At 33.6% G+C, this 19,378-nt stretch overlaps 2 protein-coding genes across 5 annotated transcripts in view; one reads left to right on the top strand and one right to left on the bottom strand.

Moving 5' to 3' along the window:
- Window positions 1–19,378, bottom strand: part of LOC120777423 (cysteine-rich motor neuron 1 protein) — a 179,081-nt gene that overhangs the window by 84,765 nt on the left and 74,938 nt on the right. For 3 of the 4 annotated variants that reach the window (XM_040108727.1, XM_040108726.1, XM_040108729.1), the window contains exon 2: window positions 17,314–17,754. The gene's annotated coding sequence lies outside the window, so the exon portion shown is untranslated. The remainder of the gene's footprint in view (window positions 1–17,313; window positions 17,755–19,378) is intronic. The other variant, XM_040108728.1, reaches the window with a different exon arrangement.
- Window positions 3,277–4,042, top strand: LOC120777425 (peritrophin-1-like). The gene is made up of 2 exons (XM_040108730.1): window positions 3,277–3,604; window positions 3,988–4,042. The coding sequence occupies exons 1-2, from the start codon at window positions 3,383–3,385 to the stop codon at window positions 4,039–4,041; spliced, it is 276 nt and encodes a 91-aa protein (XP_039964664.1). The 5' UTR covers window positions 3,277–3,382; the 3' UTR covers window position 4,042.

Raw genomic sequence — 19,378 nt, 5'->3', positions numbered from 1 at the left:
ACAATATCACTGCTACACATACAAACACGGGTGCGTAGTGGCCGGTAGATAACACCCTTTTCACCTCATCCCACGCGTGAGAGTGCTCAAGCATACATTTAAATGCTCATTTATCCGCACTCTGCACGCATTCCGCGTAATTTGGAACTCCCGCTGGCAGAAGCGTGCCGTAAGTGATTCTTGTTAAATGAAAAAATCCAACAGCAGCAACAACAACTAATTACTGTCGTCTCGACAACAGCGCTGACTGCATAAACGCTGGAAAGCTTGCGTGAATTTCACCGAAATGAGAAGTACAAGCTGAAAAAAACACCAAAAACTGCAAAAATGGAAAAATGTAAGCGAACATGAAAACGAAACTGAAAACGAAAACAAACAGTGTGCGGTAATAATTGTGGTAACGTCGCTTCCAAAGTGAGTTAAAGTGTTGACTTGCGCTCATTTGTCTTGTCTTTCGCACAGTTATTTTAATAATTTGGTGCTTTTGCGTTTTTTACCCGACAAACTCAAGTCTATATTTTATTTCGGCTTCTTTTATGGACGCAGTTAATTTTTATAATGAAGTAGACGGGTTAATGGGCCTGCGGTTTTGGCTGCCAGCATGCGGGCAACACTTCAGCGTAATGAGAAGAACTTGAGAAAGCTTTTCAACTGTCTGTATACAAATAAAAAAAAACACAGATAGGGCAGATATTTTAGTGAGAGGAAAATAGATTACAAAACTCATACAATTTAATTTTCATCAAAGAATTTTTATATGAGAAGTATATATAAGAATATAGATTACGAACATCCCTGCGCTGTGGCACATAGAATACCTAAACCCCGCCTCCTTTAAAATGCTGGCTTCGTTGTAAAGTTATATATATTTATGTTTCGTATCACACAGAAACAATAAAGAGTCAAGAAATTGATTAAATTTGATAAACTATTAAAGGATTCCTGGAGGAATAAGAGCAATGTGATTCTGAACATAGCGAAACAAATGAATAGTGTATACAAAACTCTCTTAAAAGCTGGCGGAAGTAATTTTCTATTTTTTAGTCACAATCAAGTATAAATGTTTTTTAAGAAATCTCAGTTAACTAATACTTGGGTTGTACAAGAGAAGTTGAGATTCCTTCGAAACATACCCTCATAAAATATTTTGTCGTTCAAAAGATACTCACACGTAAAGTTCCAACAACAGTCGGGTCTACGTAACCAGAAAGAAACTAAATTTTGATCCTATCCCTAGACAGATGGGCTTTCCACGATAGTTGGGTCTAAGAAAACAGGAACGAATCTGTACCATATTCAGCCAAGGACTATCGAAACAACCACATTCTTCAAAGTGATTTAGATAGTGTTTTCTGACGCTAAAGGAAAACGGCAAACTGCACAAAACTTACACTAGAAGAAAAGAGCAAACGGTAACAAAACAGTAAAATCAAACGAGTAAAATCAAGAAATTTTTTGTAGCACCTTTAGAAGGAAAAGAGGGCTGTTCCATTCGAAACCTTCTCACAGAGAAGATAAAAGTACAGCAAAGACAAAATTTCCTCTAGGTAGTCAAAAAACACCCGTTTGAAAGCGAGCTAAAGTGAGAAGCCGAAACATCCCCTCCCCAGAGTTGTGCGCTGGGTTTGGGACCATACCAACGAAAAGGAAACAAAAACCACTCTTTTGATGACGACCCCTGCAAACGTCGACTATAAACGCGTAAGCGTTATCTACGCCAATAAAGAAGAATTGTAATGTAGTGCCTGCTCTGGCTAGTTTTTCTACTTCGCAGTTACCAGGGATATCACTGTGATCTAAAACTCATTGAAGACAAATCGTGAATTAATGTGTTATATCCACCAACAGATCATGGCATTCTTTCATTATCTTTCATGAAGGCCTAAGACATCTTATTGATCTCAAAGTCGATTCGTTATCTGTGTAAATGCATTTATTTCTTCTTGTGAGCACACTTATTGTTAGAACAAGATGGCTTTCATTAGTTGATATAGTCTCCGCTTTGAAGAAACTGCAGTGATCTAGCATATTCAAAGCGATTCTGGTCTCTAATTTTCGCGAAAAGGATACTTCCATATAATTGTAGATACTTATACCCGTATCTCTATCTACTACGTTCGTATTTCACTCTTCTCTGAAGGGGATTGAACATTCTTGACCACCATACCATCACACCGTACGTCATAATCGCTCTTACAACTGCTGTGTACAACCAATGAGTTACGCGGGCCGTTAGTACCCTCTTCCTGTTTAAAATTAATTCCAAGTAGCTAGCTTTCTCTCCTATTGTCAGCATGGTAACTTTTATTAGTGGTGGCTTAAAATCGCAAAAAAAAATGTTAATTTTCCACGTAAACATTGAGGTTATGCGACAAACGTCTAGATCTTTTCTTTATCTTTTCAGAAGACTCGCAGTTTTAACGGATATCGAGATAATTTTTTCTAAGCCTGAAACATTCAAAACCCATCTCGCATTACTCCCACGACTTCATGACATCCGTAAATTATTTTTGCTTAATTTTTTCTTATTTTATTTCGATTTTTCAACGCATTTAATACTATTTAGTTTTTTTTTTTGTTTTGCTTTTGAAAATTATCACCCTGGTCTAATAGCGGAAACTCGCTGTAAGAAGCTTTGCTGCAATAATGAAAATTACTTCGCAGCTTGAAAAATACTTCAGCACTTAACGGTGCATATAAACTCAATTAGAACGAACATGTGTTTCACCAAAATTGCAAAAATGTGTTAAATGCAGTTTGAGAACCAACAAACAGAAAAAAATTGCAAAACAGCAAACAATGAAAAAATTAGATAAAAAAAGAGGAAGCAGCAACTATAAATAGACACAGAGAACAGCTGATATACACGAGCGAAAAAGTTGAACGAAAAAAAGTGAAACAAAAGGTTAAAAAGTACAAAAATTAAAGCAAAAACAAAACAAAAAACCGCAACTTATAGCGAAGTAAGCAAGCGACGAGCAAAGCAAGAAGAAAGTGAGAGATGCTGATAAAAAGTAGAATTATTTGAAGTGAATAACAACAAAAGCGAACACTATGTAGGAATGATAAGAAAAACAACAACTTATACATATAATGCATATACATAACTATACAAATATACGAACATACATACATACTATGTGCGGTACAATTGTAGCTATCGAAATTTTAACATTTTGTACAACAAGCAAACTGCACTCCATCAACGTGCCACCAAACGCCGAAGCTGAGTATAAAAGCAACGCAGTTTGTGTGCCGAACGCACTCCAAAATAAATATTTCGCTAGGAACAATAAGTGGAATTCCTACCCATTGAAACTTCTTTTTGTAGTTTTTTTGAAGTAGCAAAAAAAAAAGATTATAAACGCGAATCGTTAGCGAAATGAAATTCCACGTATTTCTCTTTGTATGCGCTGCACTCGTCGCCGCCACCACCAGCATTGCTATTGAGGATGGCATTGTGTGTCCCAAGCAACAAACGGACACTTCGGATGTGGTGCAGATTCCGTCGCCCAGCAACTGTGGTATTTTCTACAAGTGCGAACGTGGGCGGCCAATAGTGAATAAATGTCCGCAGGGCTTGCATTATAACACGCGACTCATGGTGAGTATGGATGGCAGTTAGCCGTAGGGTAGTGTGTAACAGGAGGTGGTAGGCGGAGGAGGAAAGGAATTGTGTGAAAAAATATTTTTTATGCAATTTGCATACATTGTTAAGTGGTTTGAGGCAGAAATTATAAAAAATGTTGGACAGAGAGATGAGGCTGAGAATTGAAAGATGTAGTTTGGTAGTAGGAATGAGTTTTTTTATTGGTTTTCGGAGAGTTATAAATATAGCAACAATGGCTGTAGACACTCCAAAGATAGTTCTTGGATATATCACTTTTTGAAACACTTTTTTAGGTTAGTATACTTCCAAAAGTACTGAAGAAAGTTAAACACATAAGTTTGCAAACTGATTAACTGCTCTTTCGTATTTACTTTCAGGTTTGTGATTACCCCTCACGTGCCCAATGTGTAGCAGTTAATCCTGAAGAGTAAACAAAAAATATCTATGTTATATACATATATATGTATAAAAATATGAATTTCTGTCAATAAAGTTTTTTTTAAGAGTACCACACTTGAAACAGAAGTAAAACACCCTGAAATTATTTCTTAAGTCTTTAAATGTAGCATAGCGAACAAACAACTCTCATAAGTGGAATAGATTTGCCAGAATCGGTTAAAAAAATACACGATGCAGTAATCATAACGACTATAGTAGCGGTATATTATGTTTGGAATCGGAAAGAGACAAATAGTAATAGGGAGAAACAAAGAAGAACCAGTATCCAGAAGAGACCAGTAGGGAAAAATTGAGAAGGAGGGAAAGCTAAAGTAAGTGACAAAAAACAAGAGTAAGAAACAATTATAGTGCGCGAGAGAAACAGTGAGGCAGAGAGATAAAGAGAAACAGTGAGAAAACACAATAGAGAGCCAAAAAAGACGGCAGGAAAGTGTCAGTAATTCTGAGTGGATTGAAAGTATAAAGCTTATTAGGTCTTTAAAATAGGTTAGTAGAAAGTGAGGGAAAGAGATAGGCTGAGAGAGAAAGGGATAAAAAGCAAGAAATAGAGAGAGAATGATAGTCAGAAATAAAGAAAGAGATAAAGTTGAAGAAATATAGAGAAAATGATAGTGAACAATAGACAGAGAAATAGAGAGGGAGCATTTCGCGCTTTGAAGTTTGTGAAATTTCTGTACCTTTCTCCTACTACATGTAATCAAAAAGGGACTAAGGCCTTAAACCAAACATAGTTTTGGTAATATATACGACCATCAAAAGATTAATTCTGTCATATGGAGAACTGGTTTGGTGGCCAGTATTGAAGAAAAACTATAATATGAGGAAAATGAAATACCGAGAGCAGTTTGAGCAGCATTTGCCGGGATTATTAAATAATTTCGCACTGATGCGCTCAATATATTCCCACTTCAGCTGCCCATAGACGTCTTAACTCGGAAAGTAGCATCAAGTTGTGCTATAAAGATATAGTAGTTAGGAGATTAGATCCTGAACCAACTAAACTTAAGTAAATCGGACTGTATTCTCCCAAGGATACATTTAAAAAGTTACTTCCGAATAAGGATACCCTCTGGAATGAAGAGGTTTAAAAGCTGAAAATGATCCATCTGTACCGACTGGTTTAAAATGGAATGCCGACTAAGGACGGATGTATACCGATGACCTCGAAATCTTTCTCTCTATCCGAGTATCAAACTCAGCCAGCATCTATCAAATAGAAGTACTGGGTAAAGAGAAGGCCTGTGCTGTTCTATTGAATAACTATGCGACGATACAGAAGGCACCCATATACACGGATGGCTTTTTAGACGCCACATATTAATTCCAATGCATTCAATCACTGCAGGAAGCCTTTAAGCGGGCCAACTCCACTTCTTTATAATTTGGGTTCTCGTCCACAGTAATATTTTCGGTAACGATCAGCTTTATAATCATCAAACTGCATGATAACGAAGCAGGTATGACCCAAGAATGATTAGACTAGAGCTAAGGGCTAATTATATATGTCCAGGAATATATGTAGCTGCAAAGCTATAAGAGAATAAGGAAAAGGGCATCCAGCGCTAACTGAGCCCAAAGTGGTAACAGTCCTACCTACCCACTTCGCCGTTTCACAAAAGGTTAGCACCGTTTCTAACTTTCTTTTAAAACAAAACAGCAACGCTGACACAATAACAGCGGATTTACATGATTTTGCATGGCTTAAAACTTTAGAGATTTGAATTAAAATGGAAAATTTGCAGCGAAGCAGTGAAGCGAATCTCTATGCGCTGACTTTTATCTACTTTTCAATTAGAGTAATCAAATTTTCCTGCCTCTCCACGTACCACCACCTGACCCGCGCTGTTGTTAATCAATTAAGCCAAGCTCACAACCACTCGTATATAACGGTAGTGATAAAGGTCTTCATATAAATCACAGCACTTTCAACTTTGACGAATTTTCACTGTGTTTTACAAAGCGAAGCAGGCGGTGAGTGGCGTAGTTCCAAAGAGTCTTCTTACTTGACAAGTGAACTCTTTCGCCAGCCGTCATTATTACGGTTTATTAGTTTACAGTTACGTGATTTTCTACAAAAGGCAGTTGCGCTATTTGATTCTGTCTAACCTTTCTTTAACATACCTCACTTTGCTGTTCTTAATTAAAAAAAATTTTTACCTACTCAGGCACGCTTTTGACCCCGCTCACTGCCTTTACGCTACGCCACATTTCACTCTAAAGGTGTAATTATTTTGCACTTTCTTCTACTTGTTCTCAGAGTTTCATTTTGTTTTCCTGGCTACGTTTACGGTTTTCTTCGTGGTCTTCGTCTTCTGCATAATTAAAACATTTTACCTTTGTCGAACTATTTGAAAGAAACCATTTGAACCATTTTCCGCGCAACTATTTGAAAAGTTTTGACGCTGCCAAATTCATTTGTGTAGTTGTTGAACATTGAGCTTAAAGCACAAACTTTTAACACTCGATAAAAGCTTTTAGTTACACAGCAGAAATTCTGAAATTGTGTGTAGTAGGTATGCATGCGCATACATAAAACTACATATGTGTAAACACATAGATATTTGTTAAGTCGGTTAGAAACACAGACATATGTATGTATATATAGTGTCCAAGTTTTTAATCGAAAATTTACTGAGGTGTTGTTGTTAAGAATTAAATATCTAATTGATTTAAAAGCTTCGCGTTGATTCTATTTAGTTGTATGATTAATGAACACTAAGGTTCAATATGTCCGCTATGCCCAACTTGGGAATACATGCTTGATATTGTGAATACTAAATAGGTGACATTGTTTTCTGCAATTGGCTGTTTTTAGAGAAACGTGCGGCTGTTTCAGTCTGCAATCACTTTAAAAAGAAGACAAAACGAAAAAGTTCTCAACGGCTTCGATCTAAGTTAAATGGCATTTATGTTGAGCTCAGCATCATCCGTAATTTCGATGAGCTAGCAAGAGCTCACATGTCTATTTACCTTCTTGAGCTTTCAATATTCTAGTACGCATTTACTTAAAGTGCTTGTGCCTTAGTATCTATGAAGGATGTTCGAAGCTAGCTGACTAGTTTGAAAGTGAAATATAAACACTTAAATTGACCGTTCAATTAAAGCATTTGCTAACTTTGCATTGCCGTGGCTTCTATGGCAATTATGAAGCTGTTTGCCATGGGATAAAAAGTTAATGGTAAGGCTGCGCTCAGGCTACTACCGGGATCACTGCTGACGAATACTTGACATCCTAAGCTAGGTAGGTTAGCTGCAGCCCCCAAGCAAGAGCTGTGGGAGAGCAGAGCTTGGCTCAAAACAACTCATGCGCCCAATGAACCTCTCTTGAAGAGGCGCAAAGATGTCGCCGTCCAGAACCCCCACTGTGATTGCACCGAGGGAGTACCCACCAATAAGAGGGAGGCAAAAAAGCGAAGAGGAAATAGCGTTCAGCAACAAATGTGCACAAACATCAACGAAAAATCCTGGGCAAGCGACCATTAGAACTGAGGCCAGTAAGATCTTGATTATGGTGTACTGGAAACCCGAAACGGATTAGTTTGAGAAAGGGCTGGTGAGGGCAGTATAGTGTCACCTTAGTAGGTAAGAGTGACATCCTACCAAAATGGCTGGCAGGCTGATATATTTCTTACCTGCGTCTCGTTAAAAGATTGGCAGGTTTTCAAGTAAGTTCAATGCAAGTCGCCATAGTTTTATGGCCGTACAGGTTCAGTGAGGCGAGCACCTGTTTTGCGCCCGAACCTGGCTCTGATTATAAGCTCCTAAAAGGACTTGCGTCAATCCTCGTTTGGCCTCCCTGCCCGCATATAAGCACGGGGTTCATAAAGAGCAACTGTTACAACGTGAGGAGGTAGCAGCTTGAAGCGGAGATCCCTTAGAACAAAAATTAATACACGGCAAAAGTACAAAAATTCCAAACGAAATAACAACAAAATAAAGATGGCGAAGACGAAGAATACGGGACCGTTTTCCGTATAAATAGTAGCACACTTAGATTCTCTACAACACTAGGCTTATTATACAAGTAAAATATATTTTTGAGCTGCAACAAGATGTGCCCTCTTTATTAGTACTCTCAAAACTAATCTGACAAATTAGTCAAGGTGTGCCCGACTTCAGTAAATAAAACTGCATTGCCGATGAGCTAGCAAAAGGGAAAACTCTTACACCGCTCACATCGAAATGTGAACAAGTTGGATCATCTGTCGGCGAACAGTCTCTGTGCGATTGCACGATTCTTCTGGCATAAAGCAGAACGTGAGGGATCTACTGAAGTAATTTTCCTTAACAAACTTCAACTTGACACCATTGTAGGTATTATTACTGGATATTGTCCAAATCAGATTTCATGTTGTAAAGCTAAAAGTGAGGCCGACGCAAATTGTCAAAGTTGTGTGGGAGAAGGGGAGATAGCATCCAGCCATTTTCTGCTTCATTGTCCAGCTTTTGAATTTTATACGCGGCATAAACTCAAGACATTATTTAAATTCCAAAAAAGCTTTACAAATATCTATTATTCAAATCAATAAAACCCCAAACTCTTAAGGATATTTAAACTATCATTGTCTTTATAAGAAATAGTACCCGTGAGTATCAAAATACATTATTTGAAATATTACCTATCATTTGTCGAAATATATTATATCATATGTAGCACATATTTGCTCCCCTCATTGTCATTATAATGTCAATTGCATGTTGACAACACATTATTGCTTTTATTGGCGCCAATCACTATGCCCGCTCCCTAGTTATTTTCATGTGTTTTATATGTTGTTTACTTAAATACTACTCGCCTTCTCAGCAATGAATTCATGGCCAATGCTTTTGTATTTATTGATGTACATATGTATATAAATGCGTATTATTACTACCTTTATTGTTTGTTCTTATATTCAAACAAGCGATAAGTGGAGCAAAGTGACACGTGGATAAATAAAATTCTCACATTCGGCTGTCACTTCGCACAATCAGTGGAGTGTGCGTACATAGCTGAGGGGGGCTAATTGATAGTTATGTGTCAGTTTTATAGATGTACATGTCGCGATACGTACGTGTATTTTATTGAACGCTAAATATATTATTTACTTTGGAGTGTGTTTGAATAGTTGCTGACGTATTTGTGATGGTAAAAGTGCGTTAGACAAGGCGTATGAGTTATTTGAAAAAGGAATTCTGATTGAAGTGCAATGCATAATTTATTTGGAAAATATTTTTAATGTATTTATATTAAGAAAATGGAAAAATTTTCAGGCACTGAAACAGCCACACGCCCATATCTAAGTATATGTCTGTATTGTAGCATCTGTCCGCTTCGTAGTGTGAGACGGGAAGTTGTTTCATTGCGTATACAAAAGGTAAGCGTTGGCGTATGAGTAATGTCAGTGAAAATAGTTATTATTGCTATACTCGCATCTATGTTGTAATTAAAACAAAATATTATTGTAAAATTTCAAATGGAAACGTTTTGGTTTGCATGTGGGCGTGTGAAAACTGGAATGAAAAATGCCAGATATGAAAATTTTTAAGCTCGAAAGCGTGCATACCAATAGAATTTACAAAAATAAAACCTGAAAATACACATTTTTAATGATTACAATAAACAGTACTTAAAATAAATTATTTTTTCTGAGTTGCCCCCTGACTTAAATTTTTTTATTAAAAAATATAATAAAATAATAAATACTACATTGTTGAAATTGCCACCTGACCTTAAAAAAGTAGGTATAAAATAAAAACAAACTTTATATTAATTGGAGTTGCCACCTAACTTAATTTTATATTTCTCAATTAAAAAAAAAAATAATATTATATTTTAGTTAGTATAAATATATTAATTATAAATTGTGGTTGCCACCTGACTTAAATTATTTTTACTAAAAAAAATATTATAATAAAACAAGACAGTAGAAAATATAAAATATACATATGTATGTATCAACATACATACATATGTATGTGTATTTTTTTGGAAATGCGCCCTAAACTAAATTTAAAGTAATTATTATTACTTGTTTGAAATTGCCACCTGACCTTAAAAAAATATGTTTAAAAAACAAATGTGTTATTAATTGGAGTTGCCAAATGACTGAAATTATATTTAATTAAATTGAAATGTATATTAATAATTCGTTGACTTAAATTTAAAATATATTATTGCCACCTGAATTTATTTTGTTTTAATTAGGGAAAATACTACTAAAAAAATTTCAAGTTTATATAAAATAAAATCAAATGCATTATTAACTTGAGTCGCCACCTGACTCAATTTTCTTTTATTAAAAAAAAAAAAATTAAATAAGAAAATATATCATAAAAGCTAATATTTTATTTTTTGGGGCTACCACCTAACTTACATTTAAAAGATATAACTTTTTTGTAGTGGCCACCTGACTTTTTTTTTTATTAAAAAATGGAATGAAATAAGAAAGTATAAATAAAGTATTATTTTTTGGACCTACCATCTAACTTAAATTAAAAATATATTACGTTTTCGAAGTTGCTACCCGATAAAAAATTTTTTTAAACAAGAAGAAATGGAATAAAATAAGAAAGTATTAACTAAAAGCTAATATATTATTTTTTGGACTTGCCACGTGACTTAAGTTGAAAATATGTATATTACTTTCTTGGAGTGGCCACCTGACTTTATTTTTATTTAATTAAAAAAAAAATAAAAATTATTAAATTAGTATAAAATAAAATCAAATTTATTAACTTTTTAAGTTGCCACATGACTTAATTTTTATTTAATTAAAAAAAAAATTATTAAATTAGTATAAAATAAATGCTAATACAATACATTTTTTTCTTTTGGACTTGCCACCTAGCTTAAATTCAAATATTCATACCTTTTTGGAGTTGCCACCTGATTTAATTTATTTTAATAACCAACAATAATAAAACATACATTCATTTTAAGTTGGAATAAAATAAGATGAAATGTATTAATTTTTGGAGTTGCCACCTGAGGGTTGTATTCACGCAGATAAAGTGTGTTTAACATTTTGCATAAAAAAATCAAACTTTTTTCCAAAGAGTATATACAGCTATCGAACTCAAATTAAAGTGAACAGACGAGCAGCTACAGGCCATACTTTACCTTTCTTCTTACTTTTAGTTTTAGTTTTATTTTACTTTTATTTTCCTTTCTACCATTTTTCTTGCTTACAAAGGCATGAGTAATGATCCAACCATTTTCTCCACAAGCAAAGTGCAAAAAGGTTTTCATTATACAAGTATCTTCCAAACACAACACAACACGGAGCCTGAGCCCGAACCAATTTATATGTACAACACAGCACTGCACAAAGGACAACAATGTCAAAACAACAAATAAACGCATAAAAGTAGTTTGCAAAAAAAAAAAAACAAAAAAAAAGAAGAGTAATTTCGTAAAGTAAAGTAAAGGTGGAAGAAGAAGGAGGTAGAAAAACAAGAGCACAACAAACTTCGTCAAAATCTACTTTGCCGCTTATCTGCTTTTAATAGAATTGTGCCCTCAGTGTCAATCGTGGAGGCTGGCCATCATTTTTCAAATGCGAAAAATAGCTGAAAGTGTAAAAGTAAAAAGGGTCTACACATTGCATTATGTGCGTCTGTCTGTCTTAGGATTTGCCTTACGCAATGTAATTTCACACAAAACAAAGCCAATTATTTTTCGAACACCATTGGTGTGCATCATTTTTTACTACGGTGCCGCGCCTCATTTTTTGATTTATTTGCGGTGACAGAAGGACTGATGGATTTCTATTTTATACCGTTATGGGCACATGTGTGCCGCAATACAATTGAAAAGCTAGCGAGAAAGTGTGTGAATGTTTGAATGACAATTATGACAATGCGCTTTGAGCTGATGTGCGTAGAATAGAGAGAGAGTTGTGAGAGAAAGTTCAAAGGGCATGAGTTAAAGGGACGAAAATGTGCACAAAGGCAGATAAATAAGTGAAAATGCATTAAAGTAATGTTGGTATATGATTGTATAAAATATGAAATGTTTGCTTAATCACAGACACATAATTTATCAAAACAGACACAGCTTTTCAGCAGAAGTTTGTGGTTAGGGCTAAAAATAAATACAGAGAAGTACAGAAAAGTGTCATTAGTTAGTATTTAGTTTAAGGTACTAATTATTTCAAGCATATATATGTACATATATAAACGAATTAACACGTGCTGTGCTGTGTTCTATATCTTGTACCTTCTTTGACACAAAAAACTTTTCCTGCTGGGAATCTTCACAATCAAGGTAATGTTACTTTAAAGCGAAAGTAAAATAAAAAAGTTTTCCCTAGAACGATTTAAGTTGGATCCTTCAGTTTATATGACAACTGTGTGTTGTAATTTTGAAATATGTGAAATTTCCTGAAGACAATTTGTCAAATAGAAAAGTTTTTCATACAAGAACTTGACCTAAATTGTTCAGTTTGTATGACAGCTATATGCTATATTACCTTGATCTGAACAATTTCTTCGGAAATTGCGCCACTGCTGCAGATAATAGTTCAAGCCAAATTTCATAAAGATATCTCGGCAAATGAAAAAGTTTTCCGTACAAGGACTTGAGTTGGATCGCTCAGTTTGTATGACAGCTATTTGTTATAGTTGTCCGATCTCAACAATTTTTTCATAGTGTTGCTTAAGGATATAATTTATGCTAAATTTTGTTAAGATACTTGGTCATATAAAAACGTTTTTCATACAAAAACTTGACGTTGATCGTTCAGTTTGTATGGCAGCTATAGACTATAGTTATCCGATCTAAACAATTTCTTCGGAGATTGTAGCCATGCCTAAGATTATGACCTATGTGAAATTTCGTGAGATATCTTGCCAGCTTAAAAAGTTTTTCATACAATAACTTGACCTTGATCGCACAGTTTGTATGGCAGCTATACGCTATAGTTGACCAATCTAAACAATTTCTTCACAGATTGTAGCATTGTATTTGAAAATAACGCATAATAAATTTCGGCAAGATACCTTGTCAAATAAAAGAGTTTTTCATACAACAACTTGAATTGGATTGATATGTTTGTATGACAGCTATATGCTGTAATTGTACGGACTTAGGGTGATTAGGTATATAGGGGTAATATTGGACTCCAAACTGATATTCAAGGAGTATACAAATCAAATAAAGAAAATAAAATTTACAATGCCTTATCAAGAATGATGGCAAATAGAGGCTGTGTGCGCTCCAGCCGCCGACTTGTAATCGAAAAAGCGATGAGCTCAATAATACTATATGCTGCTCCAGTATGGATACACGCACTAGACATAAAAGCGTATTCCAGACCTATAAATTCGTTGCATAGGCTCTCAACAATAAGAGTAACAAGAACTATATACATACAGCGACGGAGCTGAAATACTAGCCAGTATGTCGCCCATAGACATCCAGGGAGACGGATTTACGAGATTATTTGAACTGTCAGCGCGTATTATAGAAATCAAAAAGAGGAAGGAGACAAAAAAGAGCATAATTGTATGGCAACAATTAAAGCAAACCTCAATCGAAGGACGGTGGACACACAAACTTATACCTGACATCCATACGTGGATAACTAGACAACATGAAGACCAGGATTTCCAACTGACCCCAAATTTAAGCGGTCATGGGTGCTTCACAGGCCATCTACACAAATTTCAAAATGATGTCAGTCCGATGTGTACGAAGTTCATAAAAGACTCTGAACACGTATTTTTCCATTGTCCTCAGTTTCTAAACATAATAGAACAGGCGTCAGTTCGTCCGTGCTATAGGGGAGACGTAAAATGTTTTGTCACTCCAAGTAATACATTATCTGGTGGTTGCGGGGGAGATTCTTGAGTTGGGAGAAGGTTAGGTTTAGCGGGCCAAAGTTTCCGGCTTTCGATGCTTTCCACTACTATAAAAAAAGCGTCCAAATAATTATGTATGTTTATATAGAGAGCTGTAATGCGACATGCGACAAATGAAAATGAACAATTAGAGAAAAATTCCACAGTAAAAATCTTGAATGGTGTTTGAATATATACAACAGAGACAAGTTGGAAGTGTCTACAAAATATTTTAAACTCTTTCTGCCGCGGATTTATGTGAATATTGTTATTATTCAGCGATTCAAGTACCGAAGTCAATACACAAAAAGTCCCACTCAAAGTATTTATTTATTATAATGCCTCAAGGACATTTTAAAATTCTTTTGTCATTTAATTTTGACTCTGGCTTCAAACGATTTTTACTGCCTATAGACCAGATGTGAGAATAACAGCTGATGACAATGGAGTGTATACATTTACAGATGTTTATATGTATATTTACACATATGTAAGCATGTATGTATATATATCTACATCAATGACGCCTGTCTCACTCAACTCCCATATGTGTTCTCAACGTGCGCTACAATGAGCTTTTAACGATTTCAGCCAACAAACGTGCGCCTTCATCAAACATTAAACAAATATTGACATGCCAGCGACGGGGGCGTATACGTAACCTGCTTTGAAGTGCAGCACAGGCAAGCAAAGGCATACAAGTATAGCTCAAGGCGTAAATTTAAGTATTTCCTACAACTTTAAATTTGCACACATACACACATATATAAACACACATATGTATATATACACATATAAATGCGTAAATATTTACTTATGTACAAACTTAATTATCTTTTTCACTTTTATAATTTCTTAAGTAAACAACAACAAAGTGTGCGACTTGCTTTCATTTCTAAATTTACAACATGACTTATGCTCAGTTAATACCTTTAAGCCGTTAAATAAGCGTTGAGTTTTATGTTATGGCGCAACCATGCTGCGGTGACATTTTCTTCCAACGCTTTCATTCAACTTTTATCGATTTTTGCCTACACCAGCATCACACCGCACTCACACCGCGCTCACCACGCAATTAATGTTGAGTAGCTAAAGCAGAAATATTGTGCTTTAATGAGCGCATGAATGCCAAATAACAAAAAACAAAAAAAAATTTAAATTATAATGAGCAGGAAATTCATGTTGAAGGTTGCCATGCTTCCGTGCGCCTAATTCGCTGCTGGTTTTCCGAGTGAGCGGTTAGCAGGTGATGTGAAAACTTTTAAACACTGATTTTGTCGTAGTTCTTGTTATTTTGTATTTTTATAATTCACCTGGGACACCGGCCAGATTGCGTAGTGAGAATTTTAGGTGAATTGGCAGGGTTTAGTTTGAGTGGAGGTTTGTAGAAATGCTATAGTACAAGTAGAAGCGTTAAATATTATACTATCATAAAAATTCTGTATATTTATGAGTGTATGTACATATATAAAGATTAAAATTAATGGACATAAGTTTAGAAGAAGGAAAGAAATTTAAAACTTTTTGCTAAGCATTGGTAGTATGAAAGTAGTGGAGCTTAACTAAGCTAGGATTTCCACGTTTTAAGAAAACAATTATCGCATATAGTCACCAAAAAATCAAAATAATGTTTCATTAGTTTACAAGCGAAAGAAAACGATATAATTGAAACCACTCAATTTGAAGGAAAATTTGACTTTTGGTTATAAAAAGGTTCTATATTGGTTATAAAAAGGTTATATAGTGGTAATAAATTGGTTATGTATTGGTTATACCCGACAGCGGCAGCTGAAATTTTTTTGCTACATACATATATGTAATATGATGTAGTGAATCGTAAGCAATCAAGAACTCAATTTAAATTTTTTTATGTTACGTTGATTTGAATTTTAGTTGACGATATGTGCTAATTTCTATTCACTTAGCTGTTACCATATTCTTTTTTATTTTTATTTTTTCTATAAAAATATGTTTTTAAACTGAAGACTTCATAAAGATCTCAAAAGTAAAATCAATTTTTATTTTTGAGGTGAAAATAGTATTAAAGGGCTATGTTTCAGTGCCGAAGTCAATTGTTGCCCACACAGAGCTACCGAGATTCGTTCAGTTTTTCCAAACTACTTTGTTCGATATAAGCGAAAACCTGATTTACTTAAATATTTACAAATCCATAGGAAATTTTGATAATATTTTTCTAACAACATTATACTATATTAGAGAGAATGATGAAAAGATTTCTTGTTCTCCATATCTCATGTCTTATAAACATTTTAAGAGTTTTTAACAACCCTTCAATAATAAAAAATATGTTTTATTAAAGAAATAGTAATTTTTTTGAAAGGTTTAAAGTATTAAAAAAAATATATATATTGTGATCAAATTTGAACAGGACACAAAAATTAAAATAATTTTCATACAGTTAGCTTATAATGAGGATCAGCTGGAATTGCTCTCAGAATTTTGTTTTTCATAAGGTTTTGATTGTTGGGTCATATATTTTTCTGACAGAATTATAGTGGAAAAGAGATAACAAACGAAACAAAACAAAAAACAAAGCTAACTTCGGTTTAAAGAAGCTACAATATGCTTCACAAATACAATAGATTTCATACGATGTTCCATCCAAGATGAACTAATCAAGACTGTACATCAAAACCTAATTAAATAAGAACAAGATAGGTGTTTTTTACGTTGGGAATAAATAGCAGAAAAATCCAACGACATTTATTCGTTCAATCTCAGATTATTGAATCGTTGCTTTGGAAAACAATCTGCGCTAACCTTTGTGAAGATATCTTGTCAAATAAAAAAACTTTCCATACAATAACTCGATTTTGATGGGTCAGTTTGTATGGGAGCTATATGCTATACTGCTCCGATACCGGTGATTTTAGCAAATGAACTACTTCTTGGAGAGAAAAGACCGTGTGCAAAATTTAGGAGCGATAGCTCAAAAACTGTGGGACTAGTTCGCGTCTATACATACATATACACAGACGAACAGACCTGACTGCATCGACTCAGCTTATCATACTGATCATTTATATATACAAAAAAAGGTCTGGCATTTCCTTCGGGCTCTTACACATATCATGATTTTAATATGCACTATATTGGGTATAAAAACTTGGTAGTTATTAAAAGCCTATCTCTTTAAAGAAAAACAGGCTGGAGAAAGTGAACTGCCTATGGCTTTTTAATTGAAAAAAATAGAGAAGGACCCTCCTCAGATCTATAGCTATAGATATATAGATATAGTATTTCATAAATCTTCATATTTTTGCTAGGGAAAAATTTAAAAAAATATCTCCCAGAGTCATTTGCAGCACGCAATGAAATTTATATATACAAAAATTAAATAAAAATGATTATTTCAATATAGTTTTTGCTTAAATTTCTTTCCTTTAAAAATTCAAACTCACCTGCATAAAAATCACTACTGTCCTTGGGCGTTGTCTTTGCTTTTGTTGTCAAACAGCATGCAAAGCAAATACAAAATAACAGCACAATATGTCAAACATGTCAATGCAGCGATGTCTGCTCATGATAGCGGTGGCATGAGATAGATAAAAATTCTGCACTTTTACATGAAAACACACACAGACAGCTGAAATGAAGTTTAACTTTTACAAAGCACCACGATTTACTGATACAAGTTTGTATGTAACGGTATTTGTATTAGATAGTGTCACTCGCTTATTTCTTTCACGCACTTTATTACTTTTTGCTACACATTTCGCTTTTGTTTAGTTTAGTTTCATTTTTCATGCAATATTTTTGAGCTTTGTGTTTTATTTTTGTTGTTATTACACATACTTTCAGTTTTGATTTTTGAAATTGCGCCTAGAGGAGTGCCAGCTACCCTGTTGAATGAGAAGAATACAAGTAAGAAAGCATGTTAGTAAGAGGTTTGGTGATTTTTTAGGTGTATAAAAAGTTGAGTTAAATGTTCATATTTAAAGATAGTTCATGAAAACTAAAATATTAAAAAATATTTGTTTTTTATAATAACAAATTTTTACTTTGAATATTTGAAATAAATGTTATTATATAAATCAAATATTTTGAGACTTCAACTCTTTATCGATATATTTTATCGACAATTTAAAGATAATTAAATTTAAAAGTTGCTTTCTAGAACTGCTGTCATCAATGTTTTGTGATTTTAATCTTTTATCGAAAATTTTTTATTCATTAATTAATGTTAATTACGTATATTTAAAAGTTGCTTTTTGTAACTGTTTTCATCGATATTCTGTTATTTAAGTTTTCTATCGATATATTTTATCGACTATTTAATGTTAATTAAATTTAAAAATTGCTTTCTAAAACTGCTGTCATCGATATTTTGTGATTTTATCCTTTTATCGATTTTTTTATCGATCATTTAATATTAATTATATTTAAAATTTGCTTTTTATAACCGTTTTCACCGATATCTTGTTATTTCAATTTTCTATCGATATATAATATTCTATCGACTATTTAATGTTAATTAAATTTAAAAATTGCTTTCTAGAACTGCTGTCATCGATATTTTGTGATTTTATCCTTTTATCCTTTTATCGAAATTTTTTTTATCGATTATTTAATATTAATTATATTTAAAATTTGCTTTTTATAACCGATTTCACCGATATTTTGTTATTTCAATTTTCTATCGATATATAATATTCTATCGACTATTTAATGTTAATTAAATTTAAAAATTGCTTTCTAGAACTGCTGTCATCGATATTTTGTGATTTTAACTTTTTATCGAAAATTTTTTAACGATTATTTAATGTCATTTATATTTAAAAGTTGCTTCTTAGAACTGTTTTCATCGATATTTTGAGAATTTAATTTTCTATTGATATATTTTATCGATTAATTAATATTAATTAAATTTAATAATTGCTTTTTACAAACAGTTTTTATCGAAATTTTACAATTTAAACTTCCTTTTTAGAACTGTTTTCATCAATATTTTGATGTTCCAAATTTTTATCGATTGATTTGTCTCCTTTATTTAATAGTCATTATCGATTAAATTGTTTCATTTATTGCCTTATTAAATTCAACAACACCTCTAGAATATTGTCTTAAATTTTCAAGGTGATCTGAATAATAGTTTCAGATAAACAGCCTTGAGAACTTGTGTGGTCGGGGCTGGCTAGCCTCAGTGCGCCGTGTTTAAACGCGTTTTTCTCGGAACTGTGGGTTTTGAAGTCGGTTGCAAAGATTTCTCGAGCACTACTCAACCGATCTTCATGAAATTTTACACAGGTCTTTGAGATAAATATTTCAAGGACTTGGAAGAAGTTTTTTTTTTTGATTGCAACGATTTGAAAAAAAAATATTCGGATATTTAGACTGAAATTTAAATGTTTTTGTAAAAATGTCTGCCAAAAATCCAATTTTCAGTTTTTTTTCCTTCGTTCAAGTTCTTAGTTAAGGTTTTAATTAAAGCACGTTTTATTCACTGTAGATGATCCTGTGAGGAGT

Source organism: Bactrocera tryoni, chromosome 5 (assembly GCF_016617805.1).
Source record: "Bactrocera tryoni isolate S06 chromosome 5, CSIRO_BtryS06_freeze2, whole genome shotgun sequence".
Taxonomy (NCBI): Eukaryota; Metazoa; Arthropoda; class Insecta; order Diptera; family Tephritidae; genus Bactrocera; species Bactrocera tryoni.
This window is presented reverse-complemented; position numbering and strand designations above follow the sequence as displayed.